The 26,692-nt window shown below is 45.4% G+C and overlaps 2 protein-coding genes across 6 annotated transcripts in view; one reads left to right on the top strand and one right to left on the bottom strand.

Moving 5' to 3' along the window:
• Positions 1 to 9,380, top strand: part of TANC1 (tetratricopeptide repeat, ankyrin repeat and coiled-coil containing 1) — a 299,529-nt gene extending 290,149 nt beyond the window's left edge. For 3 of the 4 annotated variants that reach the window (XM_075529694.1, XM_075529697.1, XM_075529695.1), the window contains 6 exons: positions 24 to 199; positions 783 to 915; positions 2,963 to 3,054; positions 4,713 to 4,859; positions 5,858 to 5,958; positions 6,345 to 9,379. In XM_075529694.1, the coding sequence (XP_075385809.1) occupies positions 24 to 199; positions 783 to 915; positions 2,963 to 3,054; positions 4,713 to 4,859; positions 5,858 to 5,958; positions 6,345 to 7,743 (2,048 nt within the window). In that variant the 3' untranslated portion in view covers positions 7,744 to 9,379. Of the gene's footprint in view, positions 1 to 23; positions 200 to 782; positions 916 to 2,962; positions 3,055 to 4,712; positions 4,860 to 5,857; positions 5,959 to 6,344 lie in introns of all 4 variants that reach the window. The other variant, XM_075529696.1, reaches the window with a different exon arrangement.
• Positions 9,381 to 20,933: 11,553 nt separating this feature from the next.
• The window catches only part of WDSUB1 (WD repeat, sterile alpha motif and U-box domain containing 1), a 50,709-nt gene continuing 44,950 nt past the window's right edge, over positions 20,934 to 26,692 (bottom strand). For both annotated transcript variants that reach the window (XM_075529691.1, XM_075529690.1), the window contains exon 11: positions 20,934 to 21,107. In XM_075529691.1, the coding sequence (XP_075385806.1) occupies positions 20,950 to 21,107 (158 nt within the window). In that variant the 3' untranslated portion in view covers positions 20,934 to 20,949. The remainder of the gene's footprint in view (positions 21,108 to 26,692) is intronic.

Genomic DNA, 26,692 nt, shown 5'->3' with positions numbered 1-26,692 from the left:
CGGGAACTGTGCTTTCCTTCCAGGCGCCACTCTGTCTTCGCTGGACAAAGAGGGTTTGTCAGCGTTAAGCTGGGCTTGTCTGAAAGGCCACAGAGCCGTGGTCCAGCATCTAGTGGACGAAGGAGCCGAGATAGACCAGACGGACAAGAACGGCCGCACACCTTTGGACCTGGCCGCCTTCTATGGGGATGCGGAGACGGTGAGTGCTGCAGATGACCCAGCCTCCGGCTGCGGCCCCAGGGCCAGTGTCGCCAAGGATGCCCACAAACTGGACCCGAGGCGTGGTCAGTGGGAAGCGTGTGTTGTGAGAAAGCTCTCCCTTTGCTTGAATTCCACAACAGACGCACAACCTGCTCTAGGACCAGAGCCGCCATGGTAACCGGCTCCTAACACAGCAGAAGCCATGAGCATGACCTACATATACAACAAAAACAAACCAAACTCACTGCTACCGAGTCAATGCCAATGCATAGTGACCCCAACCATAAGACGGGGTAGAGCTCCCCATGTGGGTTTCCAGGACTTTAATGCTTTACGGGAGTAGAAAGCCCATCCTTCTCCCTCTGAGCAGCTGGTGGTTTTGAACTGCTGAACTTGTGGTTAGCAGCCCAATGTGGAACTGCTACCCCACCATGGCTTCTTTTGTACACAACAGAGACATGCATATGCACATGGTTTCATTTTCTCTTAACTCCCTTCCTCTCCATCCCAGCGCCTCCAGGAAGGGCGGTGCTGGGCTCCAGCTCGTGCTGCAAGTCAGGCCTCTGTTCTCGCCCCCGCAGGTGCTGTACCTGGTGGAGAAGGGCGCCGTGATCGAGCACGTGGACCACAGCGGCATGCGTCCCCTGGACAGAGCCATCGGCTGTCGAAACACATCTGTGGTGGTGACGCTGCTGAGGAAAGGGGCCAAATTAGGTCAGTGAAGGCCACCTTCGTTCAGGGGGAGCCGCCTCCGTGGGACTAACTTCTGACTTTACAGATATGAGGGGCTTCGGAAAAATTGGGGGAATGCTCCTCTGTTGTAAACTTAGGAACTTTCACAGCCCCCCAGGTTAGGAAGCGCAGGTCACATGTCTGGGAACTTTCCGCTTCTAGGGCTCCTCTGCCCACAGCCCTCCCAAGCACTTAGTGCCCTGGCAGTGGGTGCAGAACTGATAGCCAGCTGCCGTCCAGCTTGGTCCCTCTGCTAGCAGCCCCTGTGTGTCAGAGAAGAACTGTGCCCAGTGGGGTTTTAGGGCTGATTGGGGTGGTAGGTGGGGGTGGGGTAGATCATCAGGGTGTCCCCTCAGCGGCCTCTGAGTGGACTGGGAGTGCCAACCTTTCGATGAGCAGCCCAAGCACATGACTGGTTGGCACTCCGGGCACTCGCTGCGGGGGGAGAGCAGAGGCCAGCGTTGGAGGCGTCTGTAGTGGCAGGTGCTAGGAAGGCCCAAGGTGTGCGACCAGGGCACTTAGGCGAGGCCCCACCTGAGCAGCCCTCGTGTCCGAACTCGCCCTCTTATTCTCACGGGCTGTGAAGGTTGAGGCCTGCTCTTCCAGAGGGATCACCGTGAGCTGGGCAGGAGGACTGTCACCCAGGACAGTTTGTCCAGGGGAAGGCCATGTGCCCCAGGGGGGACAAGGTGAGGGTACTTCTGAGGTAAGGTGTGCGGGGGGGGCTCTGAGTACGGAGACCCCCTGGTGTGTGGAGCCTGAAACCCCAGATCAGCATGAAATGCAGTGCAGGGTGTTTGGCCAGCAGTACTTCTGGGAGGGGGCGAGGTGTTGGCTGGAATGCCCGGAGCGGTTAACAGTGTCTGGGAGTCCTCTGAGCATCTCCACATCTGACCTGCTGGATGTTCACCAGCACCCTGGTGAGTGGGCCGCGGTTGTGTGGCATCTCCAAAGTGGAATAGCAAGTGTCAGCTCGACAACAGGTATGGGAGTAGCGATACCGGGAGGGTGGGGAGGAAGGGGGAACCGATCGCAGTGATCGACCAAACACCCACCCACCCCCCCCCGACCACCCAGGGAGACAAACAGCAGAAACGTGGGTGAAGGGAGACAGACAGTGGAAAATGTGAAAACAATAATAGTGTGTAATTTATCAAGAGGAGGGAGGATGTGGAGGGAGGGGGGGAAAGGAGCTGATACCAAGGACTGAAATAGAAAGTACCATATATACTCATGTATAAACTGAGTTTTTTAATGCAATTTTTGTGGTAAAATTAGGTGCCTCGGCTGATATTCGGGTTGGCTTATACTCGAGGATATACGGTAAATGTTTAGAAAATGATGATGCCAATATATGTACAAATACGCTTGATATAACTGATGTAAGAAATGTTTTAAAGAGCTATAAGAGCCCCCAATAAAATAATTTAAAATAAAAGTTCATTGCCAGCCTTTAGAAAGAGAAAGAGATAGTGTCAGGGTTCAGATTTCAGCTGGGGCAGCCAGGCCCCCAGGGCCCCAAGTGTTGAGAGGAGACCATGCAGTGGGCTGGGAGAAAGACATGAGCAGGGAAGGCTGTGAGCCTGAGTGGTGGGGCCGGAGCTCAGGGTTCGGCCTCACGGGCCAGGTGCTGAGAGCACAGGACTGCCTGTGACGATGGCTCTGCAGGAAGCTCAGGGTCATCTGGAAGTGTGCTCTAGTTGATTTCCCCCCAAAGTTCCCATCACAGGGATGGCTCCTGGCTGCTGTGATGCCCTAGGTCCCCAAGACTGTTCACTTGAAGGGAATCTGCCAGGCACCATCCCTGCCCACAGTGCCTGGTTCTGCATAAAGCCAATGAGAAGGGACCAAGCTCACAGGTACCCGGCCCTCTAGTCTTCAGTGTGTTGTCAGGCAGCTGGAGGGGGCTGCTGAAGGCGGGTCCCCGCAGCCGTGGGCTCTGCTCTCGCTGCTGTGCGGCTTTGGTGGCCCCACAGACTCAAGCTCCTTCCCTCCAAGACCTCTGAGCGGACGCGTGTCTATTTTGCAGGAAACGCCGCCTGGGCGATGGCCACTTCCAAACCTGATATTTTGATTATCCTTCTGCAGAAGTTGATGGAGGAAGGGAATGTGATGTACAAAGTAAGTGATGTCCCCCTTTCCTGGGGCTCGGTGACTGTTGGCAGGCAAGTCACTCACACCGTGCGCTCAGGCCAGAGCTGTGCTGTTGCCCAGAGACCAGCATGCACCTTAGCTTGCAGAGCAGTTCCCAGAACGCTCACCTGGCAGAGGCTTCAGGTATCTGACAAACCATCCTCAGAGTTTGTCACTAGGACCCATTGAAGGAGGCTAAGTGGCATCCAGGTACTTTGGTGCATCCCTCTTCCTGCTGACAGCTTCTGGGTCCGACCGTGGCACACTGAGACTCTTGGGAATAGGAGCACCCAGGAGACACTCCCAGAAGCAAATAGCAAGACTGCTTTATGATCTTAGTTTTTAAAATACTCATCAGCTTCTGGACGTTCACAAGCTGCGGTTGCTTAGAGACTGGGCGAGTCCTGCTTTTATCTTTCATTTTCCGTGGGAAACAGTGTGACGTGCGCATTAATAAACTACAGTAGTAAAATAGGACATCGTTTAGAGCAGGAGTTGGCAACCATGCTCATTTACATAATCGCTTTCAATTGTCTGTAAATGGTCAGAGAACATGTTTGGCGACAGTAAATATCGTGGGGACAGAGGCACATAGTCTCTGCCCCTAGGACAGAGCAACTGAGCACGGACTGTGGCCCTAACGAAGGGGTGTGGCTAGGTCTCACTTGAACTTTATTGTGAAATCGTTAGTGGGCCAAGGCTGTCGGCCACAGTCAGCCAAATCCTAGTTTCCGTAGATGCTCAGGTTAGTTACGTGGATCCCGGTTCTTCGGGTCCATATGACCCAGAATGTAGAATGAAACCTACATCATGCAGAGTACAAACCCCAAAAGTAAATTATGACTGATGAGGACCTTTTTTTTTTCCTGTGAAGCTGCTCTATCTGTTATATTTTGGGGTTTTTTTCCCCTTTCTTTAATAGCAAATCAATAGGCATCTAGCATGACCCATCAGGGTTCCTGATTTGGAATCGGTTTGAAATTGAGTTCCAAATCCATGTTGTTGTGTCTTTGAAGTGGTTTTAATATGAATTTGGGGAGGCAATTATGTCAGAAATACCAAGCCATTTCAACAGGCTTCCTCCCTGCTGTGTGATAGACCTGGCAGAGCAAATGGATTGCTTTAGCCTTGAAAATGAAGTGTGGGGCACTTCAGAGTTTTAAAGCCAGCGTTTCAGTTCCTCTTCGAAGAGAGATGATTATTCTCCAGCAGGCTCCTGGTTTGTCCACAAGACTCAGCTTGCCTTAGGAACAACGGCATCTTCTTTTGTTTTTTAATCGGAATCCTATTACACGTAGAGTCAAATTATCTTTAGAGGCGAGTTCATTCAGGAGATAATTTCCAGAAACATGGCCCTGGAAGAAGGTCAGCTGCTGCCTTCAGTGGGGAGTTGCCAGGCTGGCCGTGCACCAAGACCACCTTGCATAGCGTGGCCTTTGTCCCTGCGTGTCACACACAGCATCTTCTGGACGCAGGGGGGAGGACGGAGACGCTGAGGGGGGGTGCCCTCGGTCCGAGGTTGGCCCTTAGTCATTTGGAAACCCCCATGCCCTGTACTGGCTTCGTGTGGGACTGACCACCCCTCCCAGGGTCCTCGGGGCGGGGGGCACCTGGAAAAGACGTTGTTTCTGTGTTGTCGCCCCTAGAAAGGGAAGATGAAAGAAGCCGCGCAGCGCTATCAGTACGCCCTCCGGAAGTTCCCACGTGAGGGGCTCGGAGAGGACATGAGGCCGTTCAATGACTTACGAGTGTCCCTCTATCTCAATCTGTCTCGCTGCCGGAGAAAAACAAACGTAAGTGGTGCCCCGGAGTCCCGCCCCCGGCCCCGAGCTGGACACTGTTTCCCAGGCCTCCCGCAGGCCTGGCACGTTTGCGCATTTGTGTGAAGGTGCACCGGCAGATGGCAATGACCACTGTTTGGCTCATGGTCCCTGCCTGCCATACAGGACGTTGAGAGAGTGCACTTGGGTGGAGAGGCCTCTGTCTCCGTGCTCACTGCGGTGAAGCAAAGGCAGGGATGCTCTGCCCGCCGCAGTCAGTCGTTTCAGGCCAGCATGTCGTGAGCTGGCCTTCCCCCTCGTGAAGCTCCACACGGGGTCTGTTACTGTTCAGGACGGTGGCTCTGTGGCTGGGCCAGACCGAAAATTGAACACCCTGCAGACAGGGTGGAACTGCCTCTGTGGGTTTCCAAGACTCTAGCTCTTGATGGGAGTAGAAAGCCCTGTCTTTCTCCTTTGGAGCATCTGGTGGCTTTGAACTACTGACCTTACAGTTAGCAGCCCAGTGTGTGTCACTGCTCTGCTAGCTTGATTCATGGAGGTTTGTTTCAGGAATCATTCCTTCCTCCCTCCCTCCCTTTCCTCTTTGTCCCTCCTGGCCACCCTTCTTTCATACTGTTCCTCTCCATCCCCCCACCCCCCTCCTGCTCCGACTTCCTTCTCTGCCACCAGTCAGTACCAGGGGTACCCAGGTATGCTGCCTCCTGGTGGGCTGCTTGGACCACCCCTGCCCTTTCTCTCCTTGAGCATCCGTTTTGCTTCTTTCATGGACCCTCCTTGGAAAGACCTCAAGGGGCGGTAATCACCCCCGAGAACAAGCCTGAGAGACTGAATGCAGACCCACCCTCAACCTGCCTTCATCCCTCCTTCATCCTTGGCCAGTTACATCCCGAGTGCCGTGACCCTTTGAATAAACCTATTATAAAAACAGAAAAACCAACCCTATTATCAAAACTCATAAAGTTTCAGTGCCTTTTTTAAAAACAATGCATTTTTTTCAACCTTAACCCCAGGACTTTGGCATGGCAGAAGAATTTGCTTCCAAGGCTCTCGAGTTGAAGCCCAAGTCCTACGAGGCCTATTATGCCAGGGCCCGGGCAAAGAGAAACAGCAGGTACGCGAGCATGCCTCCTTCCCCGGCCCACTTGAGCCTTCCTGCAGCATGAGCTGCCTGCAGCCCCTGTGGGCTCACTGACATTGCCCACTAGAGAGAGGAAGGGGCAAGGCTGGGGAAGGGGTGGCGCGGTGCCCCAGAGAATGGCCCTCACGGCCAGGGAGGGGACTGTGGGTGAAGGTCAGTCTGAAGGGTCGCTGGGACAGGAATCGCTTGGATCTGGGCTCAGAATTCTCAGACTCAGGCGAGTGGGTCCTGGCTCTGCGGGAAGGGGTTCGGATTGCCTGGCCCCCCGAGCCCGGCTCCTGGGAAGGGTTTCTGTGATGTGACAGGCAGAGCGTGCTCATGTCATGTGTCGCCTGCCCTTGTGTGTTTGCTCCCTAAAGGCAGTTTGCGGCCGCCCTGGCTGACCTGCGGGAGGCCGTGCAGCTGTGCCCCACCAACCAGGAGATCCGGCGGCTCCTGGCGCGCGTGGACGACGAGTGCAGGCAGGTGCAGCGCAGCCAGCAGCTCAAGCAGCAGGGCCCCGCGCCCGCCGCGCCCACCGACTCGGATCACGAGGAGGACGCCTCCACCCCGGACTTCAGCGACCCCTTGCCTCTGGAAGAGGCCGAAGAGGAAGAGACTTCCCCCCGGGAAGAATTGAGCCCCCCGCCTCCGCCCCCGCCGCCAAGGCCCCAGCCGTGCGCCTCGGGCCCCTCCCCGTACATCCGAACCCTGCAGGAGGGCCTGCAGTCCAGGGTCAGGCCCGTGTCGCCGCCGCAGCAGCTTCGGCCGGCCCCAGGCAAGGCCCTCCGGGAGCCGCTCGCGCCACCGGGCTTGACCATGCAGCCCTCCAAGCAGGCGCAGATCGTGAAAACCAGCCAGCACCTGGGCCCGGCGCCGCCCGCGGGGAGAAGTGGCAGCGCCAAGCTGCCCGGGGCGTCTCCGAACCCTCCCCCGAGCCCCATGCCAGGCAGACTCGCCGCCGCCTCCGGCCACAGGAGCCCGCACGTCGTCGAGGGAGCGGGTCCCGGCCCCGTGGCCGCCGGCTCTGGCCCAAACGCCCCACTGCCACGCAGTGACAGTGGCACCGCCTACCCTTTGCCAAGCAAGGTCAAGACTGCAGAGAGGCTTGTGCCTCATGGCCCCGTGGCCGGGGATGTCACCCCGCCAAGCCAGGGCGGGCCAGCGTCCCTGGCCAGCTCGGGCTCGTCCGACTCGCCCTCCAGCAGCATCAAGATGTCCAGTTCAACCAGTAGTTTGGCGTCAAGCAGCAGCTTCTCTGACGGCTTCAAGGTCCCGGGAGCTGATGCCCGAGTGAAGGAGAAGGTGGCCAACCAGGGCCCTGGCGGTCCCGGGGAGCACAGGCCGCGCACCACCCCGTTCATGGGCATCATGGACAAGACGGCGAGGTTCCAACAGCAGGGCCACCCTCCCAGCCGCACCTGGCACTCGCAGGGGGCCGAGGGCCTCCTGACCAGCCCAGCACCTGCAGCTGGCCTGCAGCCCGCAAACTCAGAGAGGCCCTCTCTCAGACCAGCGGGGGGCTACGGTCACCCGGCCAAAAGCTGCTCCGTTTCGACCCTGGGTGGAAGCGTCCGCAACGGGGCCCCAGGGAAAGAACTAGAGGAAAAGCAGTGCCCCATCCCAGCGCACTGTCAGGAAGGCAGGGTGGCCAAGACCGTGTCACATCTGTACCAAGAAAGCCTCTCCAAACAGCAGCCTCCTGTCGCCAGTGAAGCCCACAGGCGACACCTGTCTTCAGCAAAACCAAAACGCTCCTTCATAGAGTCAAACGTGTGAGCCTCGGAGAGGCCCAGGCACAAGCGGAAAACCGTTGGCTCCTGGTGGTGAATTATCATTAAATGTTTTGTTGTTGCGGCGTGAGTGGGTTTTGTTCTGTTTTTTAATCAGAAAAATGCCTTTCAGCCTCGCTCCCCCCCACCCCCCATTCTCCTCTGGAGTGGCTCTGATCTTTTGGCAACAGGAGGTAGATGTGTTTCACAAACAGCTGCAGGTCCCCATGCATAAGAAGGTTAACCAGGATCAGAGTATCAGCTACAACTCACCGTGCTGATGAAGTTAGAAAGGAAAATGGGCCACAACACTGACTCATGCTTTTCTCTTAAACTAGTTGTTGTTTTTCACGGCCCTCTTAGCTTTGCTGTGTGGTAAAATCTTAATACTTAGAGAACACACACGTTTACTGCTAAAGAACGATACGGTCCACTCATAATATCCGCAGGGTGGACTTTTCAAGTGACAGTTCCACTGAGTCAAAACTACAATATAGAAACTCAGACTTAAAAAAAATTCAGACTAGACTTTTAACCGAATAGAAGTACGGCTGTAAACGTAATACACGTCACAATTTTCTCTGCAAAGCAAAACATGAGAACACCCAGATTGTTCCCTTGCTACCTGCTCTCTTAAAAGGATTAAGCATTTATTTCAGTGTTGTGCTCTTATTCACACTATTTTTACAACACCTTTTTGGAAGTGTCACTTTTCAAGGTATTTATGACATTTTGGAAATAGTGTAAGACATTTGGAATCAAGATTGGTGGTCGAGGTGGGTTTGGACAAAGACACAGGACAGCGAGCCTTAGAGCTTAATAAGTTGGCGCTTCACTGGCTCCCAGACACTCCAGGGACAAGCCTTCCAAGGTCATTCACAGACTAGTTGACTTGGATGCTTAAGGTTGTGGTTGGTTGTTGCTTCTGTTTTGTATAGCCTCATTACTTTACAGTCATGTGCTGTACATATTAAATAACCAAGTTTTATCCAGACTTGTACATATAACTGTTTCAAAGTAGTTAACCTTAAAAAATGCCCAGTTACAGATTTGCATGTTGTTTGTAAGCTTCCTCCATGCTGGTTGCACTGAGTGATAGGACAGCATGTGAACAGTATCCCAGGAACAGCACTTTATCACATTGATACGAACACCTTTCAGGTGCTACTTAAGTCCAAGCTGATGTATTATTCATTTGTAAAGATAGGTACAGGAATGAGCCTTGGCTTAAAGGTATTTTTATATGAAAATGGTGTGTTATTGGAGAATGTTAAGATGCTAGTTTGAGAGAGGGGAGTGCACTTGTGTTGTATGTTGGGATGTAAGAGTTATTTTCTAGAATCGGGGAGAAGTTCTATATTTACAGAATGTTTTAAAAAATGACGTAGTTGTAACGACGTGAACTGGGAAACATCCAGTAGTGTTTTGTCTGAGTAGGAATTTCCTGATGTCTTCCTTCAGCATCTGTTCCTATGTACAGTGTACTTTAAACAAATAGCTTTATCATTTTTATAAGCTTTTTATGAGTTCTGCATATATAACTAGTATGGCTTATTTATTGTTTTCTTTAGTATTTGTGGAAGTCTTCTTTTGTTATGTAGTTCCTGCACAACTACTGTACTTTTCCACATGGAATAAAGACTCTTAACTGATTGGTTTGGCATTAAATGAAACAATGGGGAGAGAATATCCTTATACTACTACTACCTGCTTCAGTTACCCCAGATGACACATTCCTCTAAAGTGCGTTTATGTCTCAGCTAAGTTCGTGTGCTTTTCAGGTTCAAAGAACTGTGCTCACCTGAAGGTTGGCAGCTTGAACCTGCTCAGCAGTGCCAGGGAGGGAAGGTGTGGCGATGTGATTCTGTAGATTACAGCCAAGAACCGTACGGAGTTCCAATATGTAGTTCGTCGAGTCAGCAAGCATCTGAAGCAAGCCAGTCAAGTCCATCACAGCAAGTTCAGTGTTCTTTAATGGAGGTATGAGAATTGAGCCATGTTGTATTAATGATAAAATTCTGATTAGGAATCCTAGACTAAACCTCCCCAGATACTAAAAACAAAAACCTTGTGCCCATTAAGTCAATTCTAACTCAGTTGTCCTATAAGATGGAGCCTTCCTGCCCCCATAGGGCTGTATACTCGTTACAGCAGACTACACAGCTTTCTCCTGAGGAGCAGCTGGTAGATTTGAACCACCAATCCTGTGGTTAACAGGAAGATGCTTAAGCAAGGGTACCACCAGGGTCGTTTCCTTGATGTTACTACAGGTTATTGTCTGGCTGCTGCTGTTGCTAGCAAAGGTAAGTTATTTTCCATCTTATTTAAAGCTATATATTTAAGTTAAAGGGTAATTAAACCCAACCAGAACCAGCCTGACCCCCACCCTGGAAATGTGTGCCACACAGAATGACCTTCTGGTGGGGAAAGGAGCTGACCGACCGTACCCAGACGGAAGTGGAAGCAAATGAAGGGGGGGGAGAGGGAGTGGAGTACAACCTGGACCACCAAGCCCTGAGAACAATAGCCCCGCTCAGAGCAGCCAATGCACATAGAGAACCATATGGCCGGCACCACTCCCAGACATGACATCCCACACTGACCCATAGCCCTTCAGGGGACAACACTAGACACAGCGTGGGATTTGTGCACAAGCTGACCCCACTAAACCGAGGCAAAACACTAAGCGTGTGCAACAGAACAAGGAAGTCCCAAGGAGGACCAAAAATAGAATTGGGGGCCAGGGCGTGACACCCCATCAGACCCTATGGAAAACACTGCTAAAGGTCAACAAACAGACCTCAAACTACTTACAGACTGTTCTTTTTTGTTTTTTATTTTGTTAGTTTTTCGTTGTCGTTGCTGTAATTTTATTTTTCTGTGTCACTTTGTGTTGCGCTGTCTTGTTTTTATGTGCATATTATTATCTCCACGGGTCTGTCTAGATAAGATAAGCTGGATAAACAAGGGAGAGAAGAAAACCAGACCAGTGGTTCCTGGGGGACATGGGAAATGGAGGGGCAGGGAAAAAGAAATGGGTGTTAACAAACCCAGGGACAAGAGAACAAGTGATCCAAAATCGATGGCAAGGAGGATGGAGGAGACCTGGTAGGGTGTATTCAAGGACAGTGTAACCAAGAGGAATCAGTGAAGCCCAAATGAAGGCTGAGCATGATAGTGGCACAAGAGGAAAGTCAAAGGAAATAAAGAGCTAGGAGGCAAAGGGCATTTATAGAGGCCTAAATACATGCGTGCACATATGTAAATATATTTATATATGATGATGGAGAAATAGATCTTTGTGCATATATTTATAGGTTTAGTATAAAGGCAGCAGATGGACATTGGGCCTCCAATCAAGTACTCCCTCAACACAAGAATATGTTGTTCTATTAAACTGACATTCCATGATGCTCATCTTTCCAACATGACCACTGAAGACAAATGTGTACATAAGCAAGTGTAAAGAAAGCTGATGGTGCCCAGCTACCTAGAGATAAAGCATCTGGGGTCTTAAAAGCTTGAAGGTAAACAAGTGGCCATCTAGCCCAGTAGCAACAAAGCCCACATGGAAGAAGCACACCTGCCTGGGTGATTAGGGAGGTGTCAAAAGGATCAGTTATCAGGCATCAAAGAAGAAAAAATCAAATCATTGTGAATGGGGGAGTGCAGATTGGGGTCCCAAGGATCACCTGTAGGCAACTGGACATCCCTTTGCAGAGGGGTCGCAGGGAGTAGACAAGCCAGTTGGTGCAGGGTAGAGACGATGAAACACACAACTTTCCTCTAGTTCTTACATGTTTCTACCTTTCTACCCCACTATCATGATCCCAATTCTACCTTACAGATCTGGCTAGACCAGAGGTTGTACACTGGTGCAGATAGGAGCTGGAGGCACAGGGAATCCAGGGCAGATGATCCCTTCAGGACCAGTAGTGAGAGTGGCGATACCAGGAGGGTAAAGGTAAGGTGGAGTAGAAAGGAGGACCTGATTACAAGGGTGTACATACAACCTCCTCCCTGAGGGATGGACAACAGAAAAGTGGGTGAAGGGAAAAGTCAGACAATGTAAGATAGGACAAAATAGTAATTTATAAATTATCAAGGGTTCATGAGGGAGTGGGGAACAGGGAGGGAGGGAACCAAATGAGTTGATACCAAGGGCTCAAGTAGAAAGCAAATGTTTTGAGAATGATGAGGGCAACCGATGTACAAATGTGCTTGACACATGGATGTTATATATGGATTGTGATAAGAGTTATACGAGCCCCAGTAAAATGATTTTTTAAAGGTAATTAAAATTTTAAAACATGACAGAAAGAGAAAGTGTTGCAGGCCCAACATTTGTCATTGGATGACTTTTCCTCAAGTATAGCCACTGTGTACTAAATTGATTTGCTCTGTTCTTACCATTGGACTAAGCATCTTTACAAATTTTAAAAATCTTATTAGGATTGTTAGCATGACTTCTCTAGAGGTTTTTGTGACAGCTATGCTTTCTACCTTTCTAAGTTTTTTAAATCTAAGGAAATGGACTAAACAACACATATTTACAATGCTGTTACTGGGGAGGGAGAACTATAGGGAAGTATTTACAGAGCCTATGTTGGGTTTATTCTGTGATACATTACCCATAGGTGACCAGGTGTAATGCACCCTTTGGTTCTAGGAAGCTTCCTCAAGAACAGCATTAACTTCACACCCAGTGTGTATGTGGGGGCAGGGAGCGGGGGAGGGTGCATGTTAGAAATTTCTCTTCTGTGCAGATGCTTGGTCAGGGTGCTGTACTGAGCTATTGTACATGGATGCCTCTCTGCTCTGCTTTGGATGGCACAGGAAAGCTGTAGGAATTCTAAAAGGAGAATGGTTTGCCACTTAATATACTTCAGCACAGTCATTTATCCCAAAAGGAAATCACTGCCAAGTTTAGAATCCTAAAGCTGCTGCTTAACTCTGATTTTGCTGTACGTTAGCTATTCTTTAGCGGGATTCCATGGAGTGAAGATTAGTCAACAAAAAGTGGCTTAAAGCATGTTACAATCTTTGACTATAATGGATAACACTCCTGTCTAATGACAATAAAGTGGCGCACTGCAATCTAAAGTAAAAGTCGGACTTTATATATATTTTGAGTACAGAAAGGCTTTTGTTGTAAAAATACAAATAAGGGTAAATATGAATTTTACGTATGTTAAAGAAGGAAAACTGGTAAGTTGCTTAAGAACTAAATTGAAGAAAATTACCTTTCTCATTAAAAAATCATTTTATTTGGAGGTACATACAACTCTTATCACAATCTATATATCCATCCATTATACCAAACACATTTGTACATTTCACATTATTATTCTCAAAACATTTTCTTTCTTCTTGAGCCCCTGGTATCAGCTCCACATCTTTTCCTCTCCCTCCCCAACCTCCCTCTCTCACGAACCTTTGTTATTGTTTTTTCATGTCTTACACTGTCTGATGTCTCCCTTCACCCACTTTTCTATTGCCCGTCCCCCAGGGAGGGGGTTTTATGTAGATCATTGGGATCAGTTCCCTCTTTCTCCCCCCACCTTCCCCTTACCCTCCTGGTATTGCTACTCTTTTGTTTTTAACGTTTTATTAGGGGCTCATACAAGTCATCATAATCCATACATACAATTGTGTAAAGCACATCTGTACATTGATTGCCCTCATTGTTTTCAAAGCATTTGCTCTCCACTTAAGCCCTTTGCATTAGCTCCTTTTTTTTTTCACCTCCCTCCCTGCTCCCCCCTCCCTCAAGCTCTTGATAATTTATAAATTGTTATTTTGTCATATCTTGCCTTGTCCGACGTTTCCCTTCACCCCTTTTCTGTTGTCCATCCCCCACGGAGGAGGTCACATGTAGATCCTTGTAATCAGTTCCGTCTTTCAACCCACTCTCCCTCTACCCTCCCAGTATTGCCACTCGAACCCCTGATCCTATCGACACCTTGTGAATACACGGCTGGTGTGCTTCTTTCATGTGGGCTATGTTGCTTCTCAGCTAGATGAACGCTTGTTTATCTTCAAGCCTTTGAGACCCCAGATACTATATCTTTTGATAGCCGAGCGCCATCAGCTTTCTTCATCATATTTGCTTCTGCACCCACTTTGGTTTCAACAGTCATGTAGGGAACCTAAGCATCATGGAATGTTGGTTTAATAGAACAAAGTATTCTTGTATTAAGGGAGTACTTGAGTTGGAGGTCCAATGTCAAACTGCTGCCTTAATACTAAACCTATAAATATGTGCACAAAGATCTATTTCTCCATCATCATATATATATTTACATATGTGCATGCCTGTATTTAGGCCTCTATAAATGCCCTTTGCCTCCTAGCTCTTTATTTCCTTTGACTTTCCTCTTGTGCCACTATCATGCTCAGCCTTCATTTGGGCTTCACTGATTCCTCTTGGTTACATTGTCCTTGAATACACCCTACCAGGTCTCCTCCACCCTCCTTGCCATCGATTTTGGATCACTTGTTCTCTTGTCCCTGTGTTTGTTAACACCCATTTCTTTTTCCCTGCCCCTCCATCTCCCATGTTCCCCTGGAACCATCGGTCCCATTGTTTTCTCCTCCAGATTGTTTATCCTATCTAGATGGACTTGCAGAAATAATAATATGCACAAAAATACAAGACAGAGCAAAACAAAGAAACAAAGTAACGACAACAAAAACGTCTGTAAATAGATCAAGATCTGTTTGTTGACTTTTAGGAGTGTTTTCCAGTCAAGTTTGATGGTGTGCCATGCCCTTGCCCCAAAGTCTACTTTTGGTATTCCCTGGGGACTTCATTGCTTTTCCCCTTGATGTTCTGTTGCACATCCTTAGTGTTTCACCTCAATGTGGTGGGGTCAGATTGGGCGTGATTCCCAAACTGTGTTTCCAGTGTTGTCCCCCATAGCTCTTTGGGTCAGTGAGGGACAGCGTGTTTAGTGGGCCAAGACGTGTTCCACTCTCTCTTCCTCTCCTGCCATTTGCTCCTGTGTGCTCTGCTCAGACATGTTCCTCTCCCTGAGCTTCAGTGCTGTCCTCTGAAGTAAATTCTTCTGAGGGGAGAGGGACTGTCCACATAGTTGGGATTGGGGCCGGCCCCTCAGACCTCTCTATTGATTACCTGCTTCATGCCAGTATGCATCCACATCTTGGAGCACTGGGTTGAAGGCTGATCCCTCTTTACCTGTGGAGATAATAAAAAACAATACCGACCCCTTGGGTGGGTTAGTGCCCTGTTCCCCACTGCCCATGTCTTTCCCCCCCTCTTTAGTTGGCTACTACATGTATCCCTGGATTTGGTATGGCTCCTGCCATACTACCTGGACCTCACCCCAGTCATCTTTTTCCCTTTTGCATTTTTAAGCTGACCTCAGCACACTCATGTTGTACTTGGTCCTTTTGTTTGGCTTACTTCGCTTAGCATAATTTCCTCCAGTTCTTCCCATGCGGCGATGTGTTTCATGAGCTCATCACTGCTTTTTAGTGATGCATAGTACTCCATTGTATGTACATACCACAGATTTTTAAAATCCATACATCCATTGATGGAAATTTGGGTTGTTACAAATTCCTTGCAATTGTGAACTGGGCTGTGATGAATATTGGAGCACAGATGTCTGGCCATGGTTTGTTTCTTGCCTCTTCTGGGTACATGCCCAGTAGGGGGGTTGCTGGGTCATATAGGAGCTCGATTTACATCTGTTTTAGATATTGCCAAATTGATTTCCATACTGGATTGTACATTCTTACAAGTCCACCAGTAGTGAATGAGGGTTCCTATCTCACCACAGCTTCCAACACTTACTGCTTTCTGATTTTTTGAATTGGGCTATCTTTGAGGGTGTTAAGTGGTATTTCAGTTGCTTTGATTTGTATTTCTCTTATGGCTAATAATCAGGAAGATTTTCTCATGTTTACTGGTCATTCGGATTTCTGCCCCTGTGAAACTTCTATTTAGGTCCTTTGCCCACCTCCTCAGTGGGCAATTAGTTTCATTTTTTGGAAGTTAGCAGAGTATTGTAGATTTTAAGGTTTTTCTCTGATATGTCATTGCTAAAGATGTTTTCCCAGTTTGTGGGCTCTTGGTGAATTTCTCGACGTACACATTTTACGTATATCCCACTTGTTAATTTGTGACTCATCTATATTTGCGTCCTTCCTATTTCTGGTAGCCTATGTATTCCTTGTGTCAAAGTTCTGTTTTGTCCCAATTCACTCATTGATGGCCCTAATAGTATGGGGTTTTACCTCGAGGTCTGATTCACTTTGAGTTTATTCTTGTGCATGGAGTGAGATAAATAAGGGTCTTGCTTAATTTTTCTATATATATATATCTCCTTTTTCTTTTTTCCCAGCCCCACTTGTTGAAGAGGGCATCCGCTTCCCATTTGATATTTTTTGGGGCCCTTATCAAAGATCAGTTGTCTGTATGCTGATGATTTTATTTCTGGGTTTTCAGTTCTTTTCCATTGGTCTGAGTATTTGTCATTATACAAATACCATGCAGTTGACCACTGTGGATAATAGGTGCTAAAGTCAGGTAAAACTAGCCCTCCCACTGTGCCCTTCTTCTTGAGGAGTTCTCTGCTAATTCGGGCTTCTTCCCTCTCCATATGAAGTTGGTAATCAGTTTTTCCATTTCTTTGAAGAAAGATGAGGGTAATTTTATCAGGATTACATTAAACTTACATAGTACCTTTGGCAGAACTGACATCTTTACTACATTGAGTCTTCCAATCCAGAAGTATGGGATAGTCTTCCATTTGTTGAGGTCACTCTTGATTTCTTGTAATAGTGTTCTGTAGTTTTCCTCATATAAACCATTTGTTCTTTTAGTCCAGTATATCCCTAGATATTTCAATTTTGTTCTTGGCTATTGTGAAGGGTACCACCTTTTTGGTCTCCTCTTCTGTAGTCTTGTCCGATGTGTATAGCAGTCCGTCAGACATTTGTTCGTCGATCTTGTATTCTGCCACTGTGCCATATTCCTCTGTTGCTTTCAGTACTCCCCTTGTGGAGCTTTGGGATTTTCCATATATAAAATCATATCATCTGCAAATAATGATAGTTTTACTCCAGGCGAATACTTTTGATGTCTTTTTTTTTTTTTTGCCTTATGCTATTAGTTAAGATCTCCAGTACAATGGTAAATAAGAGTGGGGTCAAGGTTGCCCCTTTTTCAGTGGGATTGTGTAGGTCATTTCTCCATTGACTACCACATTGGCTGTTGGTTTTTCATATACAGCTAGCTAGTATTATGTTGAGGAATCTTGAAGATTCCTGTCTTCTCATGTGTCTAAAACAGGAATTGGTGTTGGATGTTGCCAAATGCTTTTCCACATTAATCAATATTATCATGTGGTTCTTACAGTTTTTCATGTCAATGTGGTGAATGATACTAACGGGCTTTCTTAAGTTGAACTATCCATGCATCCCTGGTCTGAATCCCACTTGGTCATGATGAATTATTTATTTTATTTACTTTTATATTCTATTGGTCTGTATTTTGTTAAGGATTTTTGCATTGATGTTCATTAGGGATATTGGTCTGTAGTTCTCAATTCTTGTGGGATCCTTACTCTGTTTTGGGATGTTATACTAGCTTCATAGAAGTTCAGGAGTTTGCCATCTTTTTCTTTGTTCTGGAAGGGTTTGTGTAGGATTGGTGCCCGTTCTTCCCTGAATGCTTGGTAGAATTCTGTGAAGCCATCTGGTCTAGGGGATTTTGTTGTTGTTGGTAATCCCTTGATAACCTTTTCTATTTCTTCTATTGCTATGGGTCTGTTGAGATTTCTTGACGTCCATTGGGGATAATCTGCGGAGGAATTTTTTCCAAGAATTTGTCATTTCTTAAAAGTTGTTGAGTTCATTGGTGCACAATCCTTCGTAGGGCTGTGTAATCATCTTTTTGATTTCATTAGGGTCTGTAATAATGTCCCCTCTCATCCTTCATCTTTGCTATTAAAATTTGTTCCTTCCTTCCTTCCTTTGAATAAGTTTGCCAGCAGTCTGTTTATTGTTTATCCTTTAAAAGAACCAACCTTTAGCAGCATTTTTTCCCAGTTTTATTTTCCCTGCCCTGAATCTCAGCCGATTTTTATTATTTTTCTTTTGCTATTAGGATTGTCCTGTTGACTCTGCTCTAGTTGCTGTAAAATTTGTGCCAACATATTAATGATGTCTCTCTTCCTTTTTCATGCATTGCTATTAAACTTCCTCTGATAACTGCCTTTGCTGTGTCCCATAAGGTTTAGTACATCATGTTCTCATTCTCATTGGTTTCTAGAGATTTCCTAATTTCATTTCTAATCTGGGCTAGTACACACTCCTTTTCAGTTATTCATCCTTCAATTGTTTGCCATTGTTTTTATCAGCAGCATCTTGTTGATTTCCAGCCCTATGGCACAGTGGTCAGTATATCAATGTGCTTAAATCTATGCACATTCGACTTATACCCCAGCATGTGGTCTATGTTTGAATATGTTCCATGTGGGCTTGATTTTTTTTTTTTGTATTTGGGTGGGTGAAGAGCTCTGTAATTATCTGTCAGGGCAAATTTGACTATGTAGTGTTGAAGCTCTCTAGCCTCCTTGTTAGTTTCCTTCCCTGTGATCTATCCTTCTCAGAGCAGTGTATTGAAGTTACCTACTGTAATTGTTGAGCCTGTGATTCTTCTTTCATCTTTTGGAGTGCTTGGTGGACATATCCAGCGGGTCTCTCGTTCGGGGAATCTGTTTGTCTACTGTTCCCTTGAGCATTTTATAATGTTTTTTTTTTATATTTGCACTCTGAGTTCAACTTTGAGATTATGATAGCAACCCCTGCTTTTTTAAAATTGCTTATTGCTTGGTATGTTTTTCTCTAGCCTTTGATTCTCACCCTATTTTTGTCTGTAGTCTTAAGATGTGTTTCCTGTAGGCAGTAGATTGACAGGTTGTGTTTTCTAAGCCAGTGTTGTAGCTTCAATCTTTTAATGACTGAGTTCAGACCATTGACATCCAGGGTTATTACATCTGTGATATAATCTTATACCTTCTGTGTTGGGTGTTTTTCTACCTCCCTTATCAGTGTGTTGTGCGTGTGCGGTTTGTTCTTGACTTCTTTCCACCCCTAAGCCAATGCTATCTTGGAGGCTGTTTTCTCTTTGTTGCCCTCTGGGTGGGGTTGTCCTATGTCACATTCTCTTATTTGTGCTTGGTGAGTGCTGTTCTTCTACCCATACTGGGTAAGCACTATAATTGACTGGGTTTCTTTTAATGTATTCTTTGTGTTTTTCCTTGTCTGAAAACTTACTTCTCCATCTATCTTGATAGATAATTTGGCTGGATATAGTAGTATTCTTGGATTTGTATTATTTTCCTTCAATTTTTGGAATGTTACTCCTGGAATTCATAGTTTCTGCTGATAGGTCTGAGCATATTCTTATTTGGGAGCCTTTATATGTGATTGCTTGTTTTTCCCTAGCTGCACTTATGATTTTCTCCTTCTCCAAGTTGGATAATTTAACTATTATGTGCCTTGGTGACTTCTTGGAATTCAGTCTTGTCGGCCGTTCTTTCAGCCTCCTGAATGGTTGCCCGGTTTTCATTCATTAAGCTGGGAAAGTTTTCCTCCAATAATTCTGTATTTTTGCAGATGACTTCTTTGTTGTGTCTTCCTCTGGTGATCCAATTATTCCTTTTCTTAGCATGAGACATAGCTCTTAGGTTTTCTTAAGCTTCTCTGATGATCTTATTAGATTTTTGCTCTTGTTAAAAGTGTGCTTGGCTGTCCTCTAGGTCACTGGTGTAGTTTTCTGCCTCCTCCAGTCTGTTGACTAAGTCTCAGTTAGCGGTTTTTTGTTATCTCGTCCCTAAGCTATTATATTTCCCTTTAGTGTATTTTATCTTCATCATGTCATCCTTTTTCAGTATTGTTTCCCTCATATCCTGTATGACTGCAAGCAGAATTCTGAAAATTTCTGTGGCAGGTCAATGTATGCTTCTTCTATGCACATTGTTAGGTTCAGGACATCCGACATTGCTTTTTGTTTCTCCTGTTTTTTCATTGAGGTTGTTGGGGTTGATTGCTGTTTGAATTGCTTTTAGAGGTGCCAGGTCCCATTTTCCAGAAAGTCGGAAAGCACTGGGGGCTCTCTGGGAGACTTATAGGAATACTTCTTCAAACTGCCTGCAGCTAATTGCAGTATGTAATTGACCTACCGCTTTATCCTCCTGTGGCTTCAATCTTTCCCATTTGGAGAACAAGTTGGTTGGTCCTCCCAGGGAACGTTGGGTGGTTGTGGACCTGCGAGGATGTTGCTGTACTGGGTGATCTCACAAGAAGCCATGACGATATGGCTCACAGCAACTTGGGGCAACAGAGGGCATGCGGGGCTGCTTGCGGCAACAGGATGGCCACAGAAGGCTGGCGGGTTTGCCCGCTTTGGTGTAGAGCACCATAAATGGTGGACAGTATTGCCCTGGCCTTTATGGGCAATTGGTTCCCGCAGAAGTGTGGAGCATTGGCGACCTGCCTTAGGCTATGTGAGGCACTGGGGCTGGCGGAAGTTACCTCAGTCACGTGGGACTACAAGATGGGTAGGAGCTCCCCTAGTCACGCAGACAGGATTTCTCCACAACTCGGGTTATGATGCAGAGGTTGGAGCTCTCCCAACTGGGTGGAGGGCAGGCATAAATGCCCTAGGCTAAGGAGAGTGGGCCGGAGGTTGGCAGTGGTGTGTGAGACAAACAGAAAAAGAAACAAAATCCTGAGCCCACTGAGACTGGAGGGTAAGAGAAGAGAGGGAAGTAAAATAACTATATAACTCAGCCCTGATTCCTGACTGTGGGTCTGGAGGGATTTAAACCCTGGCCTGAGGCGGCGGCAAGCTGTGGCTGTGTTGATAAAGCACTTGGGCTAGCTATGGACGAAACAGTGGCAGGGCTAAGGTTAAATCCTAGCCATCCTCCACTGTCATAGGCCAAAAGCCTCCAGATCCTCAAAACCTAATAGATCTGTGCCTATTTATCTTTATGATGCTCTTCCTGCGACCCAGGAGTGTGGAATTCCCTTAGTAACTCTCCTGCACTGAGTTTTGCAGAACCCCTCTGGTAAGTCTCACCTTTCTCGTCATATTTTGCTTTTTAATCCTGATATTTACCATTAGTCAAAAGACATCACAATAAAATATAACCACCACAATGTAGTAGAAGGCATTTTATTTTTCATGTGTCTCTAGCCACCGGTTGATGGCCATTTTCAGAGTCCTGTTTGGCGTAAGGACGACTGAAGGAAGAGTAAGATTTGTCATGGGACTTGTGCGTTTCTTCTTACCGATCCAGTTTTCCATTGCTTCCTTTTCATATGAATAGCCATCTTTAAAAAAACCATATACACAAATGGTGAGATGTAGTAAAGAGAGGAGGACTGCCAAAAGTATAAAAGCTTCATTGTCAAGGCTGGGATTGTTGCATGGTATTCTTGCACACCTCTTCCCTCTTATTTACACCCCCCTCCCCAAACCTCACCTACTGCTGTCAAATTGATATCCTTTGGTACTGACACAAGAGGTCACAGAAAAACTGCTCCAGGCTGACTTTATGGAAGCAGACTGCTTCTTAAGTTGAAAACATGGCCCTTTGGCTTAGAAACCAAGCTTTCACCCAGGGTAGGGTTCCTGTGTCTTGCACCAGTACTCCCTAAAAATCCACAACATTCTGCCATCCAGAAAGCATAAAGATTGGATTGCGCCGAGCGAAGCACAAGTTGGTTAGAGCAGTATCGGTACAGGCCTTGAATACTTCTTGCAAGGCCTTTTGGATACTATCTGAGACCAGGACCCTGTCAGAAATTCTGATGTAGTGGAAACCTGGTTTCCTTATTGGCTGTTAAAAAGGCCTTAGCAAAACTTTCTAGCACATGAACCTAGAGAAAGATACATAGGGCTTATAGAATTTACCAAGAGTAAAAGGGCTGAAGGGGTTGGGGGTGAGATATGTTACATGATTCACAAAAAGCTTCAAAAAGTTCTTAGGGAAATGGAATTATGAGATGCTTCCAAACATTTTTGAAGCCCTCACTAAGAAACACTTGCCATTTCAACATTTTTGGTCATGTGCAGGCCTTCCCACTGTTTTTAGTTTTTAATTCCATGCTCTTGGGCAGTTCTCACATGTTGTTTCCTCTGTGTAGAGTGGAATGTGTGCTTAACTTTCATTAAAAAATTATTTAAAATGCTCATAATCCATACATCAATTATCAAGTATATCTGTACATATGTTGCCATCATTCTTTTCTAGACATTTACTTTCTACTGAGCCCTTGGTCTCAGCTCTTTTAACTTTCATTTTTATATTTGTGATCATTTTTAAGGTAAAAAGTCTTGGTTCTTAATTACACTAAAAATGTTTACGTTAAAATGCATACAATTGTTTTAAAATAACAATGCCAATATATTAATAATAATGTAAGACTTTCTACTGTCATGACCATGGATCTATTAGGGATATCTAACTGAAATAGTGTTCATGAGAATCATTTCAAGGAAAAAACCTGTGTATAACTTGCTACACAATTAGTTTTATTTCTCTACGTTTTAGGGATTGGTATAAAGCACATGATTTCAAAGAAAAACTGAGTGTGCCTTCTCCCTGCTATTCTTGTCCCTCCCATAATTAACCACTTAATTTTTATCCTTTTACTTCTCTTTGAAAATACAGGCAAATGTATATATGCATACAGTATAAATTCCAAAACCAAACGCTGCTATCGAGTCGATTCCAACTCACTACAACCCTAGCTACTGGAGCACGCAGCCTTTCTCCTGTGGCGTTCCTGGTGAGTTTGAACAGTTGGCCTTGATATTAGTTCAAGGCATATCAGACAGTGCCTCCGCCACCCCCCCTCCCCCCCCACACACATGCGCGCAACCCTTTCCTGCATAAAAGCTGTGTGTGCGCGTGTGTAGGTAGTTAACACTGCAAGATGAGGGGAAATAAGCCAGAAGTAATCAAGTTTGAGTCACTGTTTTCAGTTGCATAAAATTCCATAGTATGAATATACCAGAGCTTGTTTATCCATTCTCCTATAATTGGGCTTTTTGGTTGTTTCCATGTAATTGCTATTGTGGAGAGTGCTGCCATAAACAGAGGTGTGTATGTCTGCTCGTCGTATTTTTTTTTGATACCGAATACAGAGCTTGCTAGATCACAAGGTACTTGGATTTGCAGTTAAGGAAATGCCATACTAATGTGGTTGTACAATTTTATAGTTCCACCAGCAATGTGAAAGTGTTCTCCACATCTTTTCTAGCATGTTTTACTGAATTTTGCCAAAACACGATGGTGTGAAATGACTTAATGATCTTGAACATTTTGTGACTGTTAGCCACCTGTACACATTTTTGGCAAACTATTCATGACTTGTGACCATTCCCCCCCCCCCCCCCCATTAGATTTGGTTTTCTCAAAATGTAATTTTCTGTGGATTGTGGAGATGAGCCCTCTGTCTAATGTATCATTACTAAAAATATCTTTTCTCAATTTGTGGGTTCTGTTGATTTTTTTGGTGCATAGATGTGCACTTTAGTAGTTCTCAGGTGCTTTATCTTCTATAATATGGCTATATTTCATTATGTTCAGTAGTGTTTGAGCCTTGTATCATAGATAGGGTCCTTTGATTGGTCTCAATAATTGTAACTTAGGTCTTTGATCCATCCTTTTGTACAGAGATTCAGTTTTTGCAGCACCATTTGTTGAAAAGGCTCTCTTGTCCATTTAATGTTTTAGTTCTTTAGGTATTTGGTTTTATTTCTAGGTTTTCCATTTTAATCCTTTGGTCGTTATTTATGGTTGTCCCAGAACTGAGCTATTTTATTTTTTAATGGTGTTTATTTATCCTAAGTTTCTTTTGCTTTCCATATAAAGTTGACAATTAGTTTTTCCATTTCTTTGAAAATTTATGCTGGGATTTGGATTGCATTTGTAATGTATTTTGGTAAGTGACATTTTCACAATATTAAATCTGCCTATCCAGGAACATGATAACTGGTAACAAAACTACAAAATACTCCTTTGAAAGTATCTGAAATAAGTAGGAGTATTTTGTAGTTTTGGTTGATGCTCAGTTGAATTCTATTGGCTAGTATTTTATGAGATTGGTCTATAGTTTTCAAATCTGATGATGTCTTTGCCTGGTGTAGGCATTAATAGTTGCTTCTTAAAATGAATGTGGTAGTATATAATCGAATGGTTTATAAATTAGTATATATTGTCATCTCTAAATGTTTCACAGAATTCCCCACTGAGATCACCTGGTTTTATTGGGAGTTTTATGACTAGATCTATTCTAGATTTTCAAATTTGTTGGAATTTTTCATGTCATTTAGTTCAGTTGCATATACATTATGTTTCCAGGAATCTTGTGTTTTCTCTATTTCAATTCCCAGTGGTTCATGAGTATTTAAGTTTATTGATGCTTTTTCCTAAAATATGGAAGTGTAATTCGTGTTGGTATCTTTTTTTTCCTTCTAGTTGAAAGTTATCTATTGAAATCCTAGTTATCATATTGTGATCTAAGATATATTTTGATGGTCTTTCACTTGGTGCATATTTATATTGGTTTCTTTTTCAATTGAAGTTTTCCTTACGTTACTCTCGTGTCTTTTAACTGAAATTAGTATTGCTATTCCAGCCTGCCTTTTCACTGCCATTAATGTGACACTTAGGTATGTAAGCAGCATTACTGGTTTTGGTTTTTCATGGCCCTGTTTTTGGGTTTCTAGGTCTTTCCACATTTTTGTCTTAAGTTTGGGTCTCTTCTGATGTTCTCCCACTGCTCATCAGGTCTTGTCACTAGTGGCCAATGCACCAAATCTGTTTTCGAAATATTCTGAAATTTTTCAACAACTTAAGGAGTGCGAGTATCACAGTGGGTTAAGCTTTGGGCTACTAACCAGAAAGAGATCAGTGTGGTTTACATCTGTTGAGACAGCCTCAAACCCTATTCTGTCCTCTATAGGGTCACTACAAATCAGATTTGATGGTAGGTACACCTTAATTAACAAAGTACAATATTTCATACAAGTGGCCATTGAAATTGATTCCAAATCAGAAGCATACTACAGGGCTTCTACGAATGTAAATCTTTACAGGAGCAGACAGCCTTGTGCTTAGCAGCAGTACCCCCAGAGAACCTTTTACTATCACTGTTAGGTGCTACGGAGTCGGTTCCAACTCCTATCAACCCTAAGGTATAGCACAATGAAACAGCACCCAGTCCTGTGCCATCCTCACAGTGGTTCTTATGTTTGAGCCCATGGTTGTAGCCTCTGTGTCAAGCCATCTTCCTCTTTCTCCATTTCTGGATGGAAAATAGACAAGTCCTCAAAGTTACCATAAAACCCAGACTCAGTTTGGTGACCTTCTCAAAAGTACACTGCCACATCTTTTTCCTGCAAGAGTGGCTAGTAGGGTTTAAACCATTAACCTTTCAGTTAAGGTTATTACTCTTATACCACCAATCTGAGATCTTTTCCTCAGATACAAGATAAAAATCCAACACTATAAAGGATAACATATGATGAAAACACAAGGTTGATTTTTACATTAAAAATGCAAAGTGAAAATGATGATTTGGGAAGGCCCAATGTACAGTAATATGGAAAGGAGTTTTTAAAAATGAGAATGGATGCAATACATAGCTCAGAGTCCAATTCCTGGCTAAAAATGTTGCCTCAGGCCTAACCACAGGTAAGAAACTGCCCTTACAACAGACTAGACATGCAGCCAAAGCATTAGTTTAAGGGGAGTTAATGACTTCATGGCCCCCTACTCCAGGTGCTGGCCTTCTAACCAGAGGACAGATTGGGGATGCCTCCTCCACTCTGACACAGTACAGGGCTCTCTTGCACACATACCTTCTCCCCTGTTTTGATCTTTTGCTTATACAATGACAGCATGTGGTTAAAGGCTTGTTACGTTCATTTTGGTTCATGTCTTAACTAGCTTCTTGGTTACCTGGCAGCTATGTGTAGCCCTCAGCTCCCTGACAGTTGGCTTTGAAGGAAGCCTAGAAAAGTGGCAGCCTTTAGAAGATGGTCTATTTGTTCCCTATAGATGTGGTAAAACCTTACAGTCCTGAAGATCCCAGTTAGTTGCAGTGACTACGAGTTAATTTCCTTACCCATTGCAGCTTGTAGAGCAGTTCTCAAACCTGTGGGTCATGACCCCTTTGGGGGGTTGAATGACCCTTTCACAGGGATCGCTCAATTCATAACAGTAGCAAAATTAGTTATGAAGTAGCAACAAAAACAATTTTATGGTTTTGGGGGGTCACCACAACCTGAGGAACTGTATTAAAGGGTCACAGCAAGAGGACAGTTGAGAACTACTGTTCTAGAGTAGAACAATTTCTGCTCCGCAAATGCTTAAAATGTGGAGGTTCAAGTTCACCCAGAAGGTCCTTGTAAGACAAAGCCTGGGGTGGAGACTTACTCTGACAGATAGGTTTACCATGAACCAAAATCTATTCCTCAGTAACGAGTATAGGGCTGCCTGGATTCCAGCATTCCAACCACTGCTGCCATCTCTAACTCCGGCCCTCACTGTTCCATGTTTAAGAATTCCTGTGATCTTACTGACCCACTCCAATCTGATCCTTCACATCTTTTGTCTTATAAGATAACATAATCAACCACAGGTCCAGGGACATGAACATGTGGTTGGAAAGTTTTTTGGCTCTCAGAACTGGGACCTGCCCTCAGTCAGCAAGAAAGCAACAACCTGAAAAAGCAGAACTGAATTATGTACTGGATGGAGTCTGCGTAGACTGGAAGCCTGCCAGCATCTTGAGTTTAATATAGGGAGACCTCTGGACTTCAGATCTACAAACCCAAACTTACTGCCAGTGAGTAAAGCAACATATAAAACAGGGTAAAACTACCCTGTGAATTTCCAAGAGTG

This window comes from Tenrec ecaudatus, chromosome 13 (genome assembly GCF_050624435.1).
Source record: "Tenrec ecaudatus isolate mTenEca1 chromosome 13, mTenEca1.hap1, whole genome shotgun sequence".
Taxonomy (NCBI): Eukaryota; Metazoa; Chordata; class Mammalia; order Afrosoricida; family Tenrecidae; genus Tenrec; species Tenrec ecaudatus.
This window is presented reverse-complemented; position numbering and strand designations above follow the sequence as displayed.